This window comes from Oreochromis aureus, linkage group 10 (genome assembly GCF_013358895.1).
Source record: "Oreochromis aureus strain Israel breed Guangdong linkage group 10, ZZ_aureus, whole genome shotgun sequence".
In the NCBI taxonomy this organism is placed as follows: domain Eukaryota; kingdom Metazoa; phylum Chordata; class Actinopteri; order Cichliformes; family Cichlidae; genus Oreochromis; species Oreochromis aureus.
In genome coordinates this window covers 13,461,296-13,486,654 of record NC_052951.1, presented here as the reverse complement: position 1 = coordinate 13,486,654, position 25,359 = coordinate 13,461,296, and the positions used below count along the sequence as shown (strand labels likewise).

Below are 25,359 nucleotides of genomic sequence, written 5' to 3'. Positions count from 1 at the left end.
CCTGATTGGATAAGATGAACAGCAATTAAAAACATGAGGTTGAGGGTTTTAGACCCTCGTTATTACATATATCAAGCCGGCAATATGAATTGTTATTAAGGAGGCGCAGTCAGGACTGCATCCCACACGTCCTCTGTCAAGGGGACTTCATTGTAGTTTTTTGTCCCACTTTACTTTGACTGTACCCTGTATCATGTTGAGTGAATGCTAGACATTGTAGTGACATTACGGAAGCACAGCAATGGACATTGGGCGAGATGTTATGATGGATAGCTATACACAGTATTTACAGCAGGTTAGAAAGACTAAAACTGGCTTAACAGACTTCCTCTGACAAGAAACCTTTCACTTAGAGGGCAGGAGGACAGGAGGACACGGAGGAACATCACAAATACGATAAGTGATACAAAAGTTTTGTTTTGTCATTTCTGACCAACACCCCTAAAAATACCCATTTGCTGCTTGGAATTCTGTGACTGAAATGTTTAAAAGTTAGGGTGCGTCCTTTATCAAAAATGTATGTATTCAAAATGATTTTTTTTTTTCCTTCAACACTGAAATCTGTATGACAGTGATCTGTGAGAACCTTTGAGAAACAGTGCCCATCCCACATAAAAAACACAAACCTGGAAAAAGTGAGCTGATTGTGACAAGAAATGATTTCTCTGTTCTGTTTGTGCCATTCTCAAGCAGCAAATGGTGTCGTAGCCCTGTTGGCTAAGGCCTTTAAAAAAGAGACAGAGTGGGTTATGCTAAACAGGTGGCACTGTGAGTGAAGGTGGAAAGCAGCAGAGGTATAAAACTTCTGTGTATCTGATCCCAAAGAAAAAAAAACAAAACTGGAGGGGAGGGTGGCAGCAGGAGCCAGGAGTCTACATTGATTCACCAAGAGAATCATCATCATCCAGAGATAGGGGCAGGTAGAGATCCTGCGGAGATCCAGAGGAGCACAATTACTTTTGGAAACTCAAACTAAAGAGCAAAAAAAATAAATAAAACACAAAAAAAGACAACAGGCAACAAGATGAAAGGTGAGGAGAGGAAGAGAGGTTGGGGTACCTTCTGCTTGTTGTTGAGGCCTGGACTGGTAGGGGTGGAGGTGGGGGAATGCTTGGAAATCGGGGTGGACAGCTGGCTGCTGGAGCCCGTCCCGTTGGCTGGGAGAGCCAACACAGACGTAAAGAGATTGGGGAGGAAGACAAAGAGGGATGAGGGAGGAGGAGGAGGAGAGGGGAAAGAAGTAGAAGAGGTAAACAGTAGAGTGGATTAGAAAGTTTGCAAGAGAGGCAAAAAGAAGCGCAAGTCCTGAACTGTGGCCTCATTTGGCCATGATGTATAGGGACCCTGCTGGTCCAGGTTTTAGGAGGCTGACAAGTTCTGTTTGTTAGGTGACGTTTTATTCACTCGCTCTGCGTCTCCGCGACGTTGCTAGGATTCTGTGTGTGTGGAACACTGTTTATATCTAAGAGCAGTGTGATGTGATGTAGCTGTGAGTGTTAAGTGGCTTGAAAGACTTTTTGTCTATAAAAGATGAAAAGAGCGTGAGCCAGATGGCCGGTCTAAGTTTAAGCCAGCGACTGTTGGAAACACAAGGTGGATAAAGCTTCATTGTAAAGCCGCTGGCTTCGTTTAAACACTCGGGCAGATCGACAGAAACCCCACAGCCAAACAGAGAAATCACAAGTCCCATTATCCTGGGCTCTTTAAATAAAAACAACTGCACTCTCTGCTCAGTCTGTGTGGGAGAGCTGCTCGTGTTTAGATGTACTGATTTTTGAGACACTCAGCTGCGAAAAGGGCCAAAGATATCAAACGAACACAGAAAGTTGCCCGCACTGCCACGGTTTGGGTCTCAGGTTTCTACATCTGGAATATTTATTCGGCTTCCGCAGAAAACCCCTTGCATTGTGTGGTTGTTTTGATTGCACATTATTGCATGTCATTGTGTACTTTAACGCCGGCACAATGGCAAACACACACTAATACAAACTGCTATTCAGTATGTCATGGTATGTGTGTTAAAAGAAGCAGAAAAAAAAAAAAAAAGCAGAGATGTTGGTGATACAATAAACTAATCCTCCATTTCAAATGAATAAAAAGAGCAGTGCTGGGATTTCTAAATACTGTAATAGCTCGATACTGCCCAAGTCTGCTGTAAATGAGCCGTATTAGGACATGAATTCTGTAAAGTGCTGGTCCTGCTATGATCACGCTGTTTTAAAGTGTAAAGTTCCCTAGCAAATCCCTGAGACTGTTCAATTTTTCATAACATTAAAACCTCCATTTCTATTAAGGATTCAAAGCATAACTCAAAACATTACTGTTGTTGGGTGGAAACATCTGGTTTTATATTGTTGTTTTAGTTTAAAGGCTTTTTAATTTGAGTATATTAAGGTGTTAAGACTTGTTATGCTATAGCAAACGGCATAAAGCACAATCATTCCAAAACATAGAAAATCTAATTTCTTTAAACTCATCAGCACTATTGATTAACTGACATAAATATGCACTTCCTTTCATGCCTCACGGGAATTACAAATGTGCTTAATGGGTAAATAGTTTACTGCCTCCACACGATGCTGGCCCACCACCTGCTGTGTTAGAGTCCAGACATTTACCATTGGTGATCAATAAATATCCATGACAGCCAAAGGACTGAGGAAACCTGTAGAGAGCAGGAGACCTCCTCACCTAGTATGTAATGCAGCAACAGTACATGAAAAAACAGGCTATTCCCAGCATGCCAGCACACTTCCAGTTCCGAGCAACGTCTCCCTTTACAACAAAGGTAAGCGCTCCATATTTCTCAAGTTGTTGTTCTTTTTGTTGCTTGTTTAAATCATGCCTAAAATTTTAATAAAACTATTCAGCTGAATGGTAAAGCTATGTAAACTTGGATGGCACGATTTTCCTCACATGAAATATTTAAGCACGAACCAGCTGTAGAGTCTCCATGCTCTCTCGCCTCCTGGATGTTATTATTAAATGTTAAAGTGCTTGATCGTCAAACAAACAGCTCAAAGCTGTTTAAATTGGCTTTGTTTACTTTTCATGTTTTATTCATGCTTTTAAAGAAACCACAGCAGAAAGATTATACTAAAGCTCAGAAGACCCACAATAAAGAAAAGCCCCCAGTTTATGCTGAGATGGAGTTTTTTACCGTTTACTGCCTTTTAATCAAAATTACACATAAGAAAATTCAGGTGATATTTAAAGAAAACAAAAAGGTGTGATTAATGATGTCATGGCATATTTTTCCCTTTCAGATTAAGTCAAAGGTCAACATCAGTTACGTGAATCTGCTACAGTATCATCTTGTATTTTCATTCACTTAAACAGAAAAGACCTCGTTTTTAATTTTACACCAGCTTTGATTTCTAAGGTGTGGTCGGCTGCTTTTTAAAGAGGGAAGGGCTACAGTGTAGGTGAGATGGTATCAGGCTCACTCGATTCAGCAGGAGACTTGCTGCGCTTGATTGGACCAGGACTCTTGGCTGAACCTCGCTGAGCTTTGGGTCCCTTCATCACTCTGCATTCTGTAGAGAGAGAAAAAAAAAAAAAAAAAAAGCACAAAGAAAGTAATGAATAACATTTTTTTCCCCTCCCCACAGAATAATTGAGCTGCTCATACTCCCCAGTAGAAGGTTTTGCAAAATGTCTGAAATGAACCCACATGAACCCACCATCGTGTGCCTCGAGTTCAACTCGTTCATGTCTGTAACGTCCTTTTTTTCCTCCAGCAGCTTTTTCCTTTGTTGCCAACCTCACATTTTAAAAATTACGTGTAATCAATTATGATACATTTCTCCCCCCCCAACAACAATTTGGTGTTACAATAAACACAACATGCATGTAGGAATGTGCAGTCCATTCTGGGTCACTGTATTAATCAGGGTAGACAGACTCCAGACACTGCTACTCCTCCCTCTGCATCTTCCCCTCTGTTTGTACCGTCAGGCTCTCTTCCCTCCCTCCCTGCCTCCCTCCCTCCCTCCTCTCTTCCACTTTTGATGCTAATTATACTATCTGTCCTCCCTTCGTCTCCTGAGATCTCGCCACGTCTGTCTTGTCTCCTTCTCTCTCAACCTTCACACACTGTTGGGTACAGACACACATTCACGTGCTATTGTTTCCGAGGTGTGCCACCACGCCTCTGACGATACCTCAGACTAGCAGCTTGTCAAATCTTCTCAGTGGTCTCAAAACAGAATAGAGTCTGTTAGAGTCCCTTTTGGCTTTTGTTAATGTTGCAACTGCATAAACAGACCTGCAGGTACTCATGCACTCCTTTCAGTCGGCATATTTATCATAAGGCATGTGAAAAAAAATTAAAATACTTGGGCGATATTAATCCATTTTTGTAGCTGTAATCATGTGATTGAAAGATCTAAATGAGAAAAATATATTCAAAGGTCATCTCCAGCCCAGAAAATTTTAAAGAAATATTTCATAGCACATTTGTCGTGTGTCTTTCGTGCCCGTACAGATTCTTAAATTTGTAAAATTTCTGGTTGATCTCTATAATTTGCTATAGATACAGCCATCCATACTGTGATGAATCAGAGAAGTCAGTCTCATCTACTCGACTGAAGCCAACTCAGAAATGCCTGCTTGAGCCGCTCAGCCATTTTATTTAGCATTGGCCCTAAGGTTATTATAGGCTGAATGAAATGATTTAGCTTGAGTTCAGTGGGGGGAGTACACAGTTAGAAAACGAACGCAGATCATTATAAACTAACCGGCATCTCCATCCTGCCGAGAATCTTACAAGAAACTTGGGCAAAAAGAAGAGACGAAGGCAACATAATGATGGTTATGAACCCCGCATCAGCACTGCGTTAACATAAAAAGGCAGACTGAATGTTTCGAGGAGAGCACATTAGGTGGAAGTAGGTTGTTAAAAATAGGGATTTGAAGTCTGCGGGGAGAAACTCAGAGGGTTGGCTTTATATTTTCTCTCCTTGACTTCTCAGCAGTATCGCTACCAACAGATCAGCTGGCCTAAACCTGTCACAGGACAGATTAATGGCCCTTCTTTTTCCTGCCTTTTCCCATCCCTGCTGCCGGTTGCAGATAAGACTTCTCTCAGTCTCCTTTTTAGCCTCCCTCACACATATACAATTCCATCCACAGAGCTTTGTACATGAATAAAACCTGCTGAAAAGGATATATTTCTTCGTCTCTGTAGACACACACACACCCATATAGAGTACACTTTTTGGATGCTCATGTGGAGTGTCAATTCCATCTTGCATAACTTAAGAACTACAGAAATTAGTCCTAAAATTGTGCAAATGAAGCCGCGCAGAGTATATGGACATATATGGATGATAAGGTCATTTGCAGTTACAGGTCATTTCTCTTCGCAGCTGATATTACTGCATGATAGTTCAGTTTCAATGTATTTTTTAATTTATATAGCACCAAATCACAACAGCAGTCACTTCAAGGTGCTTTATCATGTAAACTAAATATTATAAAGTAAGCCTACAATACTAGAGAGAAAACCCCAACAATCCAACAATCCCCTTTGAGCAAGCACTTGGCAACAGTGGGAAGGAAAAACTCCTTTAAACAGGAAGAAATCTCCATCAGAACCAGGCTCAGGGAGGGGCAGCCATCGGCCATGACTGCTCAGGGCTGAGGGGAGGAAGACAGGATAAAGAAAAACACTGATCCAGCCCTAACTATAAGCCTTTATCAAAAGGAAGCCTAATCTTAAGAGTAGAGAGCATGTCTTGTGTCTTGAATCCAAAGTGGGAGCTGGTTCCACAGAAGAGGGGGCCTTAAATGGGAGGCAGAGCCTTCAGCCTTAACTTTTAAACACCCGAGAAACCACAAGTAAGCTTTTGGTCTGAGAGCAAAGTTCTCCAGTGGGGTGATATGGTTATATGAGGGCTTTAAGATAAGATGAGGGCTGATTAGCAAAGCCCTTCCATGTCAGGAGCAGGATTTTAAATTTAATTCTGGATAACCGATCACTACTGTGGCTTTAAAATAAAAAATGGAGATCATAAACGGTTCAACCCCTCCTCCGACAACCTGTGTTACAGTGTGTGGCTACTCGCTTAAGTTTATTCTATAATGTGATGGAAAACAGACCATTTCAATCATGCTTACTAACCATTCTCATCCAAGGAGAAGTCGTCCTGGGCGTAGCGGAATTTCTCTGGTCCGCATGCAATGAAGACGTCATCATCGCCAAAGAAATCTTGAAGGCAGGTGACCTGTTAAGATACAATACGGTAAATTTGAGAAATTGGGATCACAAGCACCCAATGGAGGTTATAAGAGTAGAGTTTACTGGCTGTACCGTTTTACTAGAAACATAAGATGGATTAATTCCACAACTTCAAATTAATTCCACAATAGGAAACCTGTAATCGTACAGAATGTGGATTTGGGGCATACGGTTCCTGCATGCCCTTTGGAAACCATGCTGGAACTGTAAAATAAAGAAGGCTTTAAAAACCTCACTTTGGGATCAAGTCCCAGATTCCAAGGTATAGTCAAAGTGTGTTGCTAATTCGTGGGCTTTGTCTTTAATAACATTCCTTATGTGTATATGGTTAGGCCTTTGAAGAAAGCCTAGATAGTCCTTGTCATAGACTGTAGAAAATAAGACTTCCAAGACTCCAAGTCAGAAAAATAAAGCCAAAACCCTACATTGACCAGATGTTGATAGCTGTGGTTCCAAGAAGACATGACAGGTATTATATAGAAAGCGTACCCTCATCTATCTTTTATACTGTCCATAGTCGTGGCTGATTCGTGCCAGCCTGTCTAAAGAGTTTAAGCTGCTTTGATGCGGCCACAGACCAACTAATTTGTCCTGTCAGCCATCAGCCTTTTAAATAACTCAATGTGCTTTTAATGATGTTTATCTTATATTGTGCTTTGCTAAATTGTTGCGCAATTACCATTGATGGTTGACCACATACAGGAGCTTCCTGGAAAGGTGATGTACAAAAAAAACAAAGCTGCCAAGTGGGCGATACTGTCCTGTAGGAAAACATTGATTCGGGCGCACAGACAATATAAAATACTTTACTGCCTACACTCAGGCACAACAGTGCTTTGAGCTGAACTCTAGGAGCAGCTAGCATGCTAACATGCTAAATTAGTTCATTAGCAATAAAGATACAGCAGAATGAGAAAGCATCGAGGCTCAGGCATTTAGTCCCTTTCATTGCAACAATGTGTTCAACTGAATATTGATCCACTGCCCATACATAAAAAATAAAGAGATTCTCAATTGTACTCCTGTTCCCTCCATTTATCCTGGAGTTTATAGGAGTACATGCCGTAATGGCAATCCATCCAACCTATTTTTTAAAAATCACAAATCCGTACCCGATTCTAGTGACAAGGAAATTTCAGGGACCATCAAGTCCTTCATATTCTCCTTCTCCAAGGAGCAGAAATATCTGCACAAATCCGGCGGTTGCGGAGGTGTTTTAATCTGAATAAAAAGACTGACGGATCTAGGTTAGGAGCATGTCACTAGCAAAAGTCAAATTTGAATCTTACTATAGAAGCTAAGATTATGATTTTGCCAAGAGGACTGCCAGCTCAAATGTCTATTCTGGTCACTATATGCTAGATTGTATACATTTTCATTTAGCCACACACATACATTATAAATACACTCAGGTTTATATGAATGAAATCAGTAAATAAAAACTTGCGATCTTCAGGTTGCAGCAGACCTGTGTGTTTTGCTCGTCTTGTTTACATACCTTCAGATTCATGTAACAAAACATTAACACAAAAGGCACAAAAACCCGAGACAGATGATAATGTTACACCTTTACTGTAATGTTTAAATGATTCGACTTCCTTCCCCGGGGTCTTTTCACTCTAAAGCAGCTGTTGACACAATATGGCTTACTGAGTGGACAGATGTCTTTGTGCCACACCTTCTCCTCCGTTCTCCATTATATGGGCTCTGTTACCAGCTCAGACACGCCTATTAAAGCCATTCAAGCTAAAGACTGCCCTTCTTTCTTGTGCTGATGAGATCTGTTACAAAGCATATCAGTCGAATTTCCACTCTGCCTTTCAACACCTGTTGAAATCTCTTCCTTCTCGTTAGAATTATAGGATCAAAGCACTACTATAAGTGAACTACAGATAACTTGCCCTTTATTTACAGATGGAATTGGCTTTTTTATTTAAAAGCACGTCAATTTTCACCAACACAAGACTGTCTTAGAGATCCACATGCTGAAAAACAGCCCCATGTTGGGGCCCATGCCAGGGTCAAGATGCATCATGGGTTGCCACTGTGATACACATTCAAACTATGAGCTGCGGATAATTTGGGATCTCACCACCCCAGCAGCTGCAATGTTGGTTCTCCGTCCTCCTAGACAAGCTAAAAGTGTGTGGTGGTGACTTGTTGGCGTGGCATCCAACAGCTGTACCCTCCTCTGTGCCCCACAATATTCTCCCCCAACGCGGGCCTTTCAGAGCCCTGCTGAGCTACAGAGATGGTGCTTCGACCTAATTGGTTTTTCAGCTCGGGCTAATTTACAGGCTACACACTTGGGTTCTCTTTAGCATTCGTTATCAGGAAATTGGATACATGTTACTTTCATTAGGTTAAACTGTTGTATGGCAAGAAGGGCACCTAACAGTTAATCATAATATGGAAGCATTAGGAGGTGTTCTTTCTACCCTTAAGGCGAGTGGGTGGAGGAAAGGAGATGAAAATGGGCCGAAATGGCGTGGGTGGGTAGACGCTACTGCATGTTTTTAATAGCTTTAAGAACAGAGATGATTAAAGGGATAATGTTTTAATCCTATAGACTGCTACTTTATTCTTTAACAGATCGCTACTTAAATTTAAGATTCTGGCTGCCTGGCACGCAAGACCACTTTAACTTCCAACAACATGTCTAATCTCTGATGGGAGAATTCAGTATGAATGCGTCAAAACAAAAGATACTGAATGGGACTGAACATTGAAATGTCTGAACAATTGCATCGCTGCAAAGAAATTTAACTCATACTGGCTTCCAAGCTAAGAATCTCTCTCTTTCTCATATCGGAGGCTGAAAGGAAATTAGCGTTATGTTCCAGCTTCCATAGTATTAAAAACACCCAAAAAACCCACCAAACTTCCTATCTGGTCAAGAGCTTTGGACTTTTAAAAGTTTTCAAAGTCTTAAATCCACATTTTATATGATTACAGTGTCGAACTCTGCCCAAACCTTCATCTACTATTAAGCCATCTTGCATCAAACAGTCAGCAGGCGTGTTGTGTATTAATAGTGACTAACACTCCATAAAATTGGCCCAATAAGTTTGTACAGTTGGCAGAAATTTGTGAGGAAAAAAACAAAAACACCCCCCAAAAAACCTGCTCTGCATGTGATTAGATCAAATGTAAAATGTCGGAGTCCATTTAGAAACATGGCATGAATGAGGAAGGCACACGCCGGCTTGGGAGCGCTTAGGTTAGGAAGCATCCTCCCTCGATCTGAAAAGGTCAACCTCACCCATCTGGCAAAGGGGTCCATGAGGAGGACAAAGAGCCGACCTGATGCCATTTTACTTAAATGGATCAAAAGCGCTGTCATACTGCATTTATACATATTACACTTGCACTCCACATGTCAGGGTGAGTGTACCCATCTCTGCATTTACTGGGGTGATGTGGGCGTTTTTTTCTGAAAAACTGGCTCTTTACAGACTCCAGGTGCCCTCCACCCTCCGTCCCACCAAGCCCACCCCTAATCTCTGCCTCACCAGCTGTCAGGTCCACATGACCCCCAGGAAAAAGCAAAAAAAAAAAAAAAAAAAAAAAAAACCCCACCAACACCACCGGCAGCCATGCAGGGAACCTCCAATAACAACAACTGAATTATTCAGAGTTTCTTTAACCCAACTTGGCAAGGGCAAACGCCCTTTAACTGGATGATGGTCACAGATATAAAGTTTGGCTGTTCTTCAGTTCCCCAATGCCAATTAAGAAGTCTGTGGAACTACGGTACGTAATTTCTGCAAAACAGAAACCTCCTGGGGTGAACAGTAGCTTTACCTCTAAGAGGTTTCTGAGAAATTTGGCTCCATATGTGCAGCACAATAGGATCTCTATGAAACTATTTGGCAAAAGCATTGTAGGATAACAGTTTTATCCATTGTCCTAAAACACGAATGATATTAATAAGATAGGAAAATAAGTGCTGTACTTGCACAGTATCAGAGCCACCCTTTACCACAACTGGGGGTGATCGGTACCTCGACTTTCCAGCATATGGCATGCTACACATTCTTGTTTCAGGTGCAACTAAAATGCCTTTGTGCAAAGCAGCAGGGAGCATTTTCAAACAAAGCTATGCATCCTTTTGTCTTCCCCCCCCCTTTTCTTTTAAGGACAGCTGGTTTATATTGACTTCAGCTCGGCCATTCAGCTGCAGTCTGAGCAGAAATGATTCACGAAGACTTGCATCCATCCCATTTGTAAAAATAGTCACAATAATTCCTGTCAGTGGAAAAGTAAAGCTACTCAGTGCTGCATTCCAACAATTTCACTAACCACTACTTACCTTATGAACAGTAAAGGCTGAACATAAGCTTTAATGAGTCAACAGAAGGTTAAACACTGGAATAGAGTAGCGTGTAACTGATTACACACATCTGATGTGCTCTGCAAAGTATTCTCAAAAAAAAAAAAAAAAAAAAAAAATTATGTCTAGTGTAAAGCAGGCTGAGGAGCAACAAAAAAAAAAAAAAGCCAGAAAGACCTTGCTTTTTTCAGCCTATGGGTAAAAACGCCCACACCATTCTCTTCACTGAGCACACAGACCTCATCAATATCAGTACCTCTGCACTGAGTGGAATATTCCTCCAAAATACACACTCTCCAGTTTGTTCATTTCAGACAAGTATAAAAAAGCAGAATGTCAGATCATCTTTTAGGACAGCAGCTCGGGTATTGATAGAATTTCAGGACAAATTTAGTAAATTCGGGGGAAAAAAAGGGGGGGTGCATTTGGACATCAGTAATTGCTTTACAGGAAACTACTACCAGTTGCCTTTCTGACCCATCTATGACCTTCATGCACCAGCGTACTGCCTGTGTGTTACCGTAGGTGCTCTGGATGCATTTGGAGCACAGATGAGCCAGTTAGGCACAGATATCTGCACAGTCATGGGGACCAGCTGGTGCCTGATGCCGTTTTAACCCCACCCCCCTCAACTCCACGGAAGCAGGCTTTCCATTTAGCTGACTGATGTGGCCTTAACATTATTAAACAGTGCTTCCTCCTCTTCTCCCCCAGGTCATGCTCACTTGTTGATGTGGTGCTCATTGCATGAAAGTGGGGCTGTTAGAGGGATTAAGCATACATGCACAAGCTTCTATGCCTGCTTGCAGTGCCTCATCACGAGGGACCACGCCCCTCTGTCACCCTGCCTGTCTGCTTGCCTCGGTTTAGCTGCATTTGTGTGCACGTGTCCACACGTGCACGCAAATGCAGTGAGCTGCTGACGGATGAGGACTAGAGGGCAGGGCAGGTAAGACCCAGCATAAAGAGCACACTCAGCGCATTACAACCATTGTCACAAACTGAATCCATCACGGTGGAGCTTATTGCCATGACAACTGCTTCTGCAGTATGGCAAAAGCAGACACTGCTAGAGCACTGATAACCAGGGAAAAGCAGGCTTTTCTTGCCCGTTAGCAGATGTATTTTAGTCGTTAAGAAGCTTTGAACCCGAGCATGCATCCGTCTATTAATTCAGTGAATAATTTGTTACCATAGTTATTAACCGCTAAAGTGAACTGGAATCTTTTGTTCTCTGACAATAACAGCACGACCTTGTGCCTGAAGCATCGATTCCCCCCCCCACCACCGTGATTGTTTAACAAATTCATTTTAAATGTTAAAACAAAAACATGAAATTACTGTCAATGCAAAAAGAAAAGCTGATTTTCTGCCTGTGACTGATTACAGTCATAAATGCAATGCAGCCTCAGAAAAGAGGATTTTTTAAATTGAATGCTTTCTCAGTCACATCTTACTTTCTCTTAATCTCAAGCAAACATTAAAAACTAAAGATCCCAACCCGAGTCTTAATATTAAACACTCAAATCTGTTACAAAGCCCTCTGCTCGGCTCCAGACTCGTGATAATGCACCAGGACAAAACGACACAGCAGCACAATGCATCATCAAGACGTTTCACAAATGATATTTGATTATGGCGTCTGTTAGACGATAACCTTTTCTTAAGTGCAATTCAAATGAGCAAGCAGTGAATCTTAAATGCAAATCAGAGCCGGTCTCCTCTGCAGACACCTCTATCAAAGAGGAATGAATACAAAATGGCTGCCAGCAATTAGATAGACGCTTTCCAACCTGATGTAGAAGCAGTGAGGGCAAATGAAGTAATGCACTTTTTTTCCCCCCTCTCCATAGACTCGGGGAATAATTAGCCCCCCATGAGTGCAAATAAAATGATCCTAATTTGCTGTAAGAATGGTAATCCTGAAGCCACTGGCCCCACCCTTCCTGATTGGGCTGCAAAGCAGCAGCATTTGAGGGAAAAATGGGAGTGATTTTGTTCACAGCACTTGCAAAGAGGGGCGAGCGGGCTGTCTGCAGAGTCCATTAAGGAAAAGAGGAACGTCAAAGCATGAAAAGCAGCCATTTTAAAAATGCCAGGAAGACAACCTGCAACGCCTTCTCAAATTTTGGGCACCAGCAGAGCTGATAAAAAACACACATACATACACACACATGCTAGAGTGTGCTCACACAAGCACACCCAATGATGGAATGTAAGCAGGTAAAATAAACATGACATGTGGTCTCTTTTTTTAATATTTTAAATACTAAAGGGTTGCTTTGATAGTAAACTCTCACACCCACTACAGGATGTGGTATCTGACAGACCGGTCCACACCAGCTGGGCTCTCTTTGTGCCTGGGATGTGGTCTCCTAGCAACCAGTCCCAGCAGCTATCGCAGCGGAATGGGAAGAGGAGGATCGGCGCAGAGTCAGGGAGGGGTGGGCACTGCATCAATATTGCTTCTACCATATCACCTCCACCACAGAGCAGCTGCAATGTGCCTCTGCACAAAGACGCCATAATAACGTGCACTGCGTTTCTCACATTTCTGTGCATTAATGTGAAACGGGGAGTCGCAGGCAGGAGCAACAGATCAGCAGACATGAATTGTGAAAAAAAAAAAAAAAGCTAGAGCTACCAGTGATGGCAGCACAATCAATACGCACTGATTGGAATGCCTGCAATACGATGGCTGTTGATGGTGTGACCACAATTCATTTATCATTATGCATGTGAGTGAGGGAAGAGGGAGGAGGGGAGGGATAAGGTGATTTCCATCTCCAGCAGGAGTTTCTGGAGAAAACCAGTACGAGACCCGGGGCGGCCAGACTGCACCCAAGGGACAGAGCATTAAAATCAAATAGCCTCCCATCTATCATTTCAAAACACCTCCCCTCCTCCAAGACGCATCTCATTCCAGCATTATTAATACAAAAAGAAAAAGGCAGTTCAACATGTAAGAGATACCCCAGCCAGTAATGCATTTGTAATCAATAAGACAGGAAAAGAGGGTTTGCGCCTAAGAATAGGCAAACATTTAACCATATCAAAGAGAGGATTGAAGAACAGATGTACACACACACAAGCTTGTTCCTCATCCCTGCATCTGCCAGTTTGCAGCGCTTCACACTAGTCTGGAACTCACAGGTATAAGGAGTAACGTTACCATGAGAAAAGCAAGATCAGTTATGCTATTACGGTTTAATAAAGTCAAAAAGGTCACCTCTGCAGACATAAAGCTAGTAGCACAATCCTCTAGCCAACCTTTTTTGTAATGCCACACACTGTTCTTTACAGTGACATCTCTTGATATTAAGGAATTAGTTAAGCGCATCATCTCTCAAACCTTTCCACAGCCTTCCAGCTGGGTGATGCTGTATGGTTGTGGCTGCGCTTTAAAACTACTCCAATAAAGTGTGAGCATGAATAATATATTATGTCCTTTTAGCTTAGCTTTTGTGTCGAGTAAACAATAGCATCCCCAGGGAACGACTTTTAGGCAATATTAAAATGTGAGTGTGGGCGTCTCATGCGGACATTTTTGTTGGTTTTAGGTAAATTCATATGGTTAAAAACAGCAGTTTAGTTAGAGCCTAGTAAACTAGTATATATGTGAAATAGAAGGACTTAAATATAATATTGGCACAGTGACCATGTCCCAATCTAATGGATTCTCCCACAATCGGCAGCCATTTGGGTTCAAGATGAACAAATAGCTGATAATTTTACCCACTTTGACAAGCTGGGCTAGTCGTATAAAAAGACCAACATTACAGACTTTAAGATGATAGACTAGAAATCCTGTTACTGTACAGGTTTGTCTACACCTGCATTTTCACCCCACACATGTGCTGTAAGGGTAGAAATTGAGACAAAAGGGTAAAACACAAAAATTCAGAAAACAAGGCAACCTCTTGGCCTGTAAGGATGCCAAGCATTTATCTTAAACTTAGACCAGATGAATGTCAGCACTTTCATTCTGGAATCATTCTTCCAAGCATGACAGGATGTCTTGACTGGATGTTCGAACAATGGTCATTCGGTGTCACAGTGTTTGCCTCCGAATGGGAACAAAATGGCAACAATACAGGGCCGGGCCCTTTTTGCACACTATAGTGGGAAGACGACAGAACTTCCCAGGACTTTTAAGCTTTTCAAAGACCGATGGGACTCAGAAATACCAGTGGCCTAAAAAACCAGCTGAGCAACAAAAGGTTGGCAGGCAGGACTCTAATGTCTCTGACCACAACACAGGTGACTAGGTAGCATCAGAGAAAAAAAGTCTGAAGACAAACTGCTGACAGCGAAGGTCATACAAAGGTTGTTCCCACAGACGCTTGGAGTTCTCATGGAGCGACTATGTCATTGTTGGCTGAGGTTATGACAGAACAATAGGATTTTGTGGGCATCTTGTGTCACTTTTGAAAGTCACTGGAGTTAAAAGGAAACCACTGATGAGGCAACATGATCGTTTTGTCTGGTTTTTTTACATTTCTAAGCAAATTATTCTGCTTCCTGCTTTCTCTTGATCCCGTTGATCACTGCCTGTGTGGGGGCAGATGTATGAATGACACACTGTCCTCAATCCGACCACAAATTTTCCTATTGTGCGACTTTGTTTACATACAGTACTGTACTGCCTTTATTTCACTTATTTCTCAAACAGAGGGCTCTATCCCAAATTAAACAAATGCAGACAGAAAACTCCATCCGCAGCATGGTTCATTTGAATTTTAGCAGGTTAGACATTTTCATATGCACATCACATGCTGTAAAGTCAGATTTTCAGCAGCACATGTGAGCTAATAACTTTATATCACAGTGTAAAGTGACAATACCTGCTTGCCATCCAGAGTGTAGATCCTCTTAACCACGCCACTCTCCAGTTTAATGGCCTCCGTGATGTCAGTGAGCACCTGCTCGAAGGAGTGTGCGGTCTTCTTGTTGAGCAGGAAGCGGACGGCTTTGCGTGGCTTCACGCCGCTACGCATCACCGTTACGAGCTTGGGTCGAATAAAGTCCTTGGTCTCCCTGGACTCACCGGCAGCCTTGGCAGCTAAGGACTGCATGTTCTTCTGGCTTGCTGAGGCCTTTACATTCACAGACCAGTTGGGGTTGACGTTCTTTGTGTAGTCAACTTTCTTGTAGAAGTTCTCTGATGCGCAAACATAGCTTTCCCCTGCGGAGGCAAAGAGAAATTGGGTTAGTGTGTCGTAACACGCTTATTTATTCAACTTTGGCACCTGAGAGTCCCGCAGCGTCTCTCTACTCAAAGATTTGAACCTTCAGGAACTTTCAAGACTAGTGGGAGGGAAGAAAAGATGTTTAAAATGACTGAAAATCACTTTACTTTGCAGACATTAGCATGGCTGCTGAGGTCTTGTTTGAAGTTCACAGACAGGCTTTGAACCACCAGACTGCGTTGGCATGAAGCTTTGCAAAATTTGGATCACTGGATTGCCACAAACTTGCCCCATTTTACTGAGATGGCAGCACCATTACAACAAATACCATCAGAATTAACCCCTCTCCACTCAGTAAGGAAACAAACTTGTTTAATGCTTTACCACTTTGGATCAGTCCTTGCTTTGAAACCTGAAGTAATAAGATAAATGTAGACATATGCAACCGATTTTTTCTATGATTAGCCTGTTTAATAACCATGTGTCAATGATTGCTCTTCATATCCCGAATGATTGCCACATTTTCCTAAATATCTCCTGTATTCATCATCAGTTCATAGTTTTTACTGCAGGCTAGACTTTAAAGACAAAAAGGCTGCTGGGGGACGGAGGGAGGAAAAAAAAAAAAATCTGGCAAAAAGAAGGCAATCCAGAAGGCAACAATTAGGCCAAATGTGGAGAAATTGCAGAAGAGACAAGAGGAACAAAACGGGATTACACTGTGCAGAGGAGATTGAACAATTAATTATATCTCACAAAAGGAAGCACAATGAACTACCCCCACCACCCACAGTGCTAACTCTGCACCCCTGCTCAACACACATCTACACAAAACAACATAATACACACACACACACTCGTATCTTTCTTAAGCAGCTCAAGCGGCAAAGATGATCACCTCATTTTAGACAAATTAAGCTGCAGTTTATCTTCCAGCTTTACCCAAAACTCACCCCGTCTACCTCATCCCTCAGCAGCCTTAAAGGAATCTCGCAAAGTCAAGTCTGTGTGTGAGTGGAGAGAGAGGGTAAAATAAAAAAATAAATAAAAAAAAAATCTGGGTTGTTTTACTTTCTAAATAATATACCTGAGAAACCCTCATTCAAAAAGGAAAAGGAAAAAAAAAAAAAAAAAAAAAAAAAAAAAGAGGACCGGGGTTTAAGCCGCATTTAACTAATATCGTTGCCCTCACTTCATCCGTATGACTTTCCCCATTTTCAGATTGCAAAACCTTGTTTAGTATTATCCCTCTGACACATCCCATGTCACAAATTCAGCTTCAGGCTGCTGCAAATGAGCGACAGTTTGACTGGAATAGGAATTTGCGACAAGCAGGTCAACACATGGATCATCCAGTCTGATGTCGAGTGAAGATTTCCTTCAGTTACCATGTTTGGCAACTTTCACTACATGAATTTTTGGAGGCAAATGAATCACTTCTTGTCCTAGCTGGTGTTCTGGTGCCAAATAGAACAAGAGCAATCACGGTGGCAGCTGCTCGTAAGGGTGTCTACACTACTCCAGCTATCAGACAGAAATACAATCAGATCAGCTCTCCGGATTCTAACTATAAAAATCATGACTGCTGAATCAGAAAAAATAAAAATAAAAAATAAATAAAAATCATAAAAAAGGTGTAACTTCAATTTATTTGGATTTCTACTCACCATTGCTATGGGTACTGATGGAAAGGTTTAATAAATATGCATAAAGAAATGTGGCTGGTGGTTTCTTTAATGATAAGATCCTAATGATTTCAATTAACAAACTGCTCTCTCATGCTGAGTGTAGAGATCCAACTTTAAAGTACAGAAGGAAGCCCTCTGAGAGTCTAAACTCAACACTGAATCCCATTAAGATCAAGCCAGAAGACCCACTTTCAGCTTTATTAGCTGCAACAGGAATTCCCCAACAGCAAGATGCTAAAATACAATTTACATTTAAGAAAGGAAAGAGCATGCATGTGGATGTTTAAAACAGACTGGCTCTTTCACTGCACTGCCCCATTTCTCTTGATTTTTTTTGCCTTTGTCAAAAGAAAAAAAAAAAAATGTTTTAAACAACTTCAGTCAAACAAAACTGCCCAACTACCAAAAAGTAGACCGATGTCAGTCAACTGCATCAACACAACTCTTTAGATAAGAATTTAATACATCATATGGGAGATTAGAGAAGTCTAGACTGAACAGATTAGACTTGTAATCTCAAAAAACTGCAAGTTTTATGTTTCTAATACCTCTCAGCAAAGAAACTGGATTGAAACTGTAGGGTATCTTGATGGCCCACCTTTTCACAGTGGTTCTACCTTTACCAAAACCTTACAATGCAACAATATTTCATGGTGTTAAATCATATACTACACATTTGCTTGGTCCTGCTGGAACATTCTTACCTTCCTCTAGGTCATCCAAGGTTGTGATCTTGCGTGCACCATCAATAGTGAAGATGAAACGCACACCCTGTGGCAAATTGATGTGGTCGGACAGCGAGCGCGTCAAGTCGGCCAGGAGAGCATCAAAGGTGCGGAATCGGTCGTTGGCTACCGCGTACACGATGCCTTTGAAGAAGCGGTCTCCGTTGCGGTAGAAGCGCACCTTTTTGGCTTTCTTCTCATTGGTGAGGGCCTGCAGAGTGCGTGTGCGGTAGAAGCTGCAGTGGGCGCTGTGAGTAGGGCTGGGGAGTCCATTCATACGCCCGCCCCGTGGGGTACGAGAGGCCTTGTCTCGCTCGTCAAAATGTCCAAAGTCTAGCTCCATGATGACTGAAAGTTATGGTGGTTGTGACAGATGTGTTGGGGTGGTGACCAGCTCCAGAGAGTCTAGGGAAAGAAGGAAACAAGTGCTTGTAATGTATCACCAGATACTGCGGTAGTTAATGGTCATATATTCATGACATTTCACTTAGAGCAACATTTAATTCCATGATTGACTTATTCATAAATCTGCGTCTAAATAATCCAAAATCCAGAGCTAGGTGAGGATTAGGCACAGGAATGAGATTAAGACGATTAGCCAATTATATCGCTAATATTAAAACTGGAAACCAATAGTCACTGAACTTAAATTTGTACAGTGCTGCCCTGGCACTGCCCATTAATTGTTTTCTTCTTAGACAAGGAGTATGTGTGCACTCATGGCATCTGAGGAACTTAACACCCAGTGGATTTGCCATTTTTAATTCCCCTGATATTTATGCAGTATAAAAACATGTATCCAATATAAAGACGGTATAAAAACATGGACATGTTTTATAAGAAATGAAGAAAAGAAAAATATGCCGATGCAGATTGGAATGCCACCAGGTGATAATTGTTGTTGCAAAAAGACTTGAGAAAACAGCTTTCTGACTTCACCTCTATCAACACTTTCCTATGAATTTATGGGTTAGACACTCATTTTGGGTCATACCAAATTAAAAAAGAAAAGAAAAGAAAAATTAAGTCCGTTTTTAATTACAAATCATTAGCCAAGGACCATATAGTTTCACAATCTAATCTGCTCCTCCTTGTCACATCCATTTTTTGCAACCAAGATGGTGAAGGCGGAAACAATAATACTGAGGCTTCAAAATGGGATTTGAGAAACTAATGCATGACATCTTGGTAGCAACGTTCATGCCCCTGTATTTATACAATACAATACAATACAATTTTATTTATATAGCACATTTAAAAACCACAGGCATGCCAAAGTGCTTCACAGAATGAGTTAAGAGCAATAATAAATACAAATATAAAGCATAAAATACAAAATACACATAAAATATACTAACAGGCAGGTGACATAACTAACCAATAATACACCAGGCATAGTAGACACAACCCAAAAGGCTGAAGGTTAAAACATTATAATCATTAACAAGTAATAAAAATAAGTTCCAAATACACTAAGGATGTGGGCTCTAAGAGCTGGGGAAGGCAAGGCTAAACAGATAAGTTTTTAATCGAGATTTAAAAGATTGAATTGAATCAGACGCCCGAATAGCTAGGGGGAGGTTATTCCAGAGGTAGGGAATAACCTACCTGTTAGCAGGGAGCACAGCTAACAGGCTAATATTTGCCTCCATTTTCTTCTCTCCTAGACTGTCCTCACATCAACTATTTCAATAAAGCTGCTCTCATTTAAATCATTTTCTTTTTTTGTAGTTAAACAACATAATGAGCATTACATCATTATGACACATGGAGCCCATTAAGGCTTCATGTTAACCAGCTGTCATTTATAAGGCATTTCCAAAGCTGGCACTGTGTGCAGCTAAAACCCAGATTTAATCATGATATCTAAAAGAAAAAAAACCAATGCAAATAATTCAGAGACAGCTGCAGGTTATATTTACACAGAAAATAGTCACTCAGACACAACAGCAACGGGACGCTTTCTCACATTCACTTAAATTAATTGCATAGCAGCCATATTGGTACTGCCTTGTTTTAGCTAAGGTATCCATGGCAACAGCCGGCACACCATTCTTCCTGAAAGAGGCGTGGGCAGCGGCAAACCGGTGCATTTAAAGCTACACGTACTAAAACCGCTGGTCATCAATCCATACTGCATGTCGAGCTAAAACTTTGCCACAAATGCATTAACATTTTAAAAATGCATGCAACACGTGACTTTTATAAAGACTCTTTGAATTTAAACACATAAAATAATATGACCCTAGAATGCTCCAGATGCAATGAGTGTGCAGCAGTACTTCTCACTGACTGTTAGAACCACACTGCTTTATGTGGCATGTAGCACATATGATAGCTCCCTCTCTTCTTCTGAAGTCCGCCTACAGACACCTCTGTGCAGCTGTCTCACTTGGCCAGATGAATCAGTAAGTGATGAATCAGTAAGCTAACCACTAACACAAAAGGTTTTGGAAATCATGATGATGTCAACTTGTATATTGTCCCGTTAGATATCTGAGATCATTTAAACAACGCAATCAAGGAAATTAGACAGTAGGTGTACAGTAGTGCTATTCCGCACAAGTCAGGGAAAACTTAGAGTACTGCTATTTATAAGCATATTAGTAGTTATTAGTTTTATAAGCTACTTCTGAAATGGTAAAGTAAATGAAAGCACAATTTTAAAATAAAATCGCAGATAAGGGCATTAGAAAATTTACAACACTTTAAAACTAAGCTGTGAAGAATTTAAAAAAAAAAAAATTATAATCTGTAACAAATAGACATATTAGACCTCAATTACAGCTCTAGCACATATATACTGTATATTAAGCATTAAACATCCTACAGAACACTTAAGGACACATGTCTCCTTAAGGATTCGCTCATAATTTGAAAGAAAAAGGAAGCAGAAGTTTAAGTTTTCTAGGACTTCATCCCCCCGTCGTGTTTCTTAGAAATTCTGAAAAATGACGCACCTGCTTAGCCAATGGACAATAAACCACTTATTCTATGAGTTTGACTGCCCAAGGTTTTATAGCAAAAGAAGTAGTCTGCTAGTTAACCTCCCACCTGATGACCACAAATAAACTCGCCAAAGCCACAAAAACTCATTGAAGGGCATCTTTCAAACTGATACTTTTTCAACAACTGACACACACACACACACACACACACACACCCCCATCAAATGCCCACACCCATTCACATGAAAGGGGAAGTGCAAAGTTTAAAGCCCCGCTCCATGAGCAATGTCTCCCCACTTTAAACTTTAAAAGAGATTGTTCTTTTTAAAAACATATTTGACGAGACTGAGCCGAATAGCACAAATGTGAAGTGTCACTTTTCTGTCACTTCTACAGGCCCCGATATCTTCACAGGCCTTGTCATTATTGACTGAAAGGTCACTGGTCTTTGAACACAACTCCACTCCGAGTGGCATTTTAACAACTCAAGATTTGACTTTGAAATTTTTCAAGTCACTGAGGACAGAATTCATTTGGCATCTGCCACTGGAAGTCAATCTTGCGCCGTAATATGAGGCGGGGGTCTTTCAAATCATCAGGGAGTGTTTCAGTGGATGTGTGTAGGATGTGAAATTTTAAGTGTCATCGTTTTGCAAAATTCTCAGACTAAAACAAAGCTTTTCACTTCCTTCTTCACATGCGAGTCATCTGATGTACAAAAAACACGGTTCGCTGCTTTCAGTAGACCCGACATGGTTATATGAAAATGAAGGAAAAAAAAAAAGAAGCTGCTTGGAAAACAATAAAAATTTGAGGCCCCACCTTTAAACAACAAGCTGTTGTGCTGTGATATTGATTGCAAGCATATATCCAGCCCTGGTGCTAATGTTAAGAAGGTCTAAACCAATTAGTCAAAACATAAACACAAACTAGTGAATGACACAATGTCACAGCCCATAATCCTCCAATATCCTGCCTCTTTCAGTACCACATATGATGTATGCGATTACAGCACTGTATACATAACCATACTGACAAACCGGGGGGGGCGGCAAATCACCACCCATCTATGTGGCAGGTCGACACCAAGCATACTAACCTTTGCCTGATCTGCTGACTGGTGTTTTATGATAAGCACACTGACAGGGGAGGGACTTCTGTGGACTGGGTGCCCCTCAGCTGACAAAGGCCAGGTTTCAAGCCCATCTGCTGCACTAATAAGCAGAGCGAGCAGTGACCCTTCCCCAGAAAAGCAACCACTAGGACAGTCCATTGTCTCAAGCAGGGTGCCTGCCTTCAGAGTGACATCACCATCGCTGCTGCTCCTGCTGCAGCCGGCTCATTCTCCTGCTCAAGTCCAGAAACTACATCCTCCCACAGCTTTTTAGTGTTAATCTGCACGGACACGACTATTTAAAGATCACCTCTCTTTGTGGCTCACACACTTGACGTTATTAATCAATAAATCTGGTTTAAAATATGCGCGCTTTCCCCACATCCAAATTAAGCGCAGACCTGGACATCAGGCAGCACTGCGGTATCATTGTGTGGTGTCATTGATATATTTGTCTGGTTCTGTGTTCCTGACTGAGCCACCCACCCACACACACACACCACACTCCTGACAAACCAGCACCACATTATGACTCTCCAGTCCGCGTCAGGAAAATTGATCTGCGTGCGGTATGTCTCACACCAACACACGGAAAGGTAGGTATAAAAAAAAAAAAAAGGAAAGAAAGAAAGAAAAATAAGAGCCATGAAAGGAAAAGTTTCATGACACTACTCTTTTCATTTATGATGGATGGAGTGTGGCCACATGGCAGAGACAGCAGCTTAAAATGCAAGTTTTTCTTGAAATAAAAGGGGAGGGTTGGGCGTGCGCACGCCACAATCCACCTGCTCAAGCCTAAATCTAAAAAGAAAAAAGTCTGATATAATCACTTCCAAAATGCAAAAAAATAAAATACTACAATGATATTCAAAGTTGCCCCCTGAGAGTCAAAACCACTGCAATGTAATATATACTTTCTTTAAAAATCACTGAAGTCTGCTGATTATCCCACCCAGTAGCGGACTCACCTGCGTCGCTGATTGCGGAGTGTGTGGGGGAGTGGATGTGAGTGTGAGTCGATGCTGCAGGATAGCGGCACGCCGTCTCTCCCCTCGCCTTTGTCTGTTTCCGTCTGAGTGCCGGAGTCACTCCTTGCTTGAATCGAGCAGCCACTGGGTCCTAAAGAGCAGTGGACCCGCCCACTGAGGAAAAAAACTGTAGGTGCCAGTCAGTGTGGGCTGGGGTGGAGCTCCCATCAGGGTCACCAAAGGTAGCCCTAACGAGCAAATGAGCAAGAATTAAAGGTGGGGATTATTTACAAGTCATGGTTGAAAGATGAAAGCGGCTTTTATCATGTGATGTGTGAGTGTGAGGCAGATCTTTCTGTTAAGATGGGAGAAGAACATTTATTCTTTTTTATTTTATTTTTTCCTGTAAGAATTTCAGCTATTTATTTTATTTTGAAGATTGTGGCTTTCTGTGAGTGAACTGTGAGAGCTCGCTGAAGCTAAGACATCACGAGTGCATCCCTTTCAGACAAACCACAGTCTGATGCCTTTGGTCTGGTGGAGCTCTTTGTTAGGAGCAGATAAAAGCTTGACTAACTCGCAGTGATTGTATTTGGCTTTTTTGTGTGTGTGTCTTCTCCTAAAGGAGGATTTCATTGTCAGTGAACTGTATATTAGTATCCCAGAAGTTGATTAAACATCACGTCTGCCCATGTTCAAAAGGGCGGCTTGCATTCAGCCAACTTGCTTTCTTGCAGAACATGTGCATTGTGAACATTTCCCACAGCTTCAATGGAAGGTGATTGTTTTCTGACTTGAATTCTACTTTTCAGTTGCGTGTTTGCACTTAGTGGTAACAGGAAAAATAAAATACCTGATAATGGGTACATTGACCCTAATGGAACAAAAGTTTGATTTTGCTTATGAGGCAGTTTGTACGATGTAATGTTACACAGAAATCATGCTGTCGTTTTAAAGATGTCACACAAAGAGGAACTCATGCTGCAGAAAGCAGTTACTATGCTGCTCGACAACAAAAAAATTAGAAAAATTAAAATTAAAGGAACACTTTGAAACTGCATCTGATCTCAGTGGGAAAAATCATGCTGTATATCTGTAGTGATGTGTACTTGGTAATGTGTTAGGAATGAAAGGATGCCACATGGTTTGATGGAAATGAAAATTATCAAGCTACAGAGGGCTGATTTCAAAGACATTGCATAGAGCAGAAGGCTAGTCCATATTGCAGAAATGTCATTGCAACAACTCAAAAATGGTACTCAGGAGTGTGTACGGCCTTCCTGACATTGTCATGTACGCATGCCTGGCAACATCATGCTCCTAAGTTGACAATTAATGGTATCCTATTTGATCTCCTCGTGGATCTGGATCAGGGCATCACTGAGCTCTAAGGTGCAACCTGTTGGCAAACTAACCATGACGTCCCGGAGGTGTTCTATTGGATTTAGGTCAGACGAGCATGGAAACCAGTCAGTGGTGTCATTTCCTTCCTCCTCTAGAAACTGCCTGGATACTCTCACCACTTGAGGCCCGGCATTTTTATGGACCAGGAGAAACCCAGAACTGACTGCACCATTGTAAAGTCTGAAAATAGGTCCAAGGATTTCATCCTGATGCTTAATTGCGGTCAGGATGCTGATGCCTAGCCTGTAGAGTTATGTGCATCCCTCTATGGATATGCATCCCCAGACCATCATTGACCACCACCAAACCGGTCATGCTGAACAATGTTACAGGTGACATAGCGTTCTCCACAGCTTCTCTAGACCCTTTCACTTCTGTCACATGTGCTCAGGGTGAATCAGCTCATCCGTGAAAAATACACAACACCAGTGGTGGACCTGCCAATTCTGGTATTCTGGGCAGTGAGCACAGGGAACACTAGAGTCAGCCTCTCAGGCCATCCTCGCGTAGTCTGTTTCTGATTGTTTCGTCAGGACATTCACACTAGCGGCCTGCTTGAGGTCATTTTGTAGAACTGGCAATGTTCATCCTATTCCTCCTTGCACAAAGGAGCAGATCCCAGTCCTGTTGATGATGGGTTAAGGACCTTCTCTGGCCCTGTCCAGCTCTCCTACAAAAACTGTCTGTCTCCATGTTCTTCAGACTGTGCCTGGAGACACAGCACACATTCTGGCACGTATTGATGTGCC

At 41.7% G+C, this 25,359-nt stretch overlaps 1 protein-coding gene across 1 annotated transcript; it reads right to left on the bottom strand.

The window, feature by feature from the left end:
• Positions 1 to 527: 527 nt before the first annotated feature.
• LOC116336155 (neuronal migration protein doublecortin) lies at positions 528 to 23,346 on the bottom strand. The gene is made up of 7 exons (XM_031759945.2): positions 23,207 to 23,346; positions 18,156 to 18,581; positions 15,419 to 15,759; positions 6,125 to 6,227; positions 3,447 to 3,536; positions 1,060 to 1,157; positions 528 to 929 (listed from the first exon to the last, which is right to left on the bottom strand). The coding sequence occupies exons 2-7, from the start codon at positions 18,517 to 18,519 to the stop codon at positions 873 to 875; spliced, it is 1,053 nt and encodes a 350-aa protein (XP_031615805.1). The 5' UTR covers positions 18,520 to 18,581; positions 23,207 to 23,346; the 3' UTR covers positions 528 to 872.
• Between the last annotated feature and the right edge of the window lie 2,013 nt (positions 23,347 to 25,359).

What these genes read in the sequence shown, in the direction of transcription:
- LOC116336155 (XM_031759945.2), bottom strand. Translation starts at nt 18,519, where the DNA reads ATGGAGCTAGACTTTGGACATTTTGACGAGCGAGACAAGGCCTCTCGT. An exon ending in ACACTCTGGATGGCAAGCAG is followed by an intron (nt 6,228 to 15,418) that starts GTATTGTCACTT and finishes GTATCTTAACAG; the next exon opens with GTCACCTGCCTTCAAGATTT. An exon ending in CTTCTCCTTGGATGAGAATG is followed by an intron (nt 3,537 to 6,124) that starts GTTAGTAAGCAT and finishes CTCTCTCTACAG; the next exon opens with AATGCAGAGTGATGAAGGGA.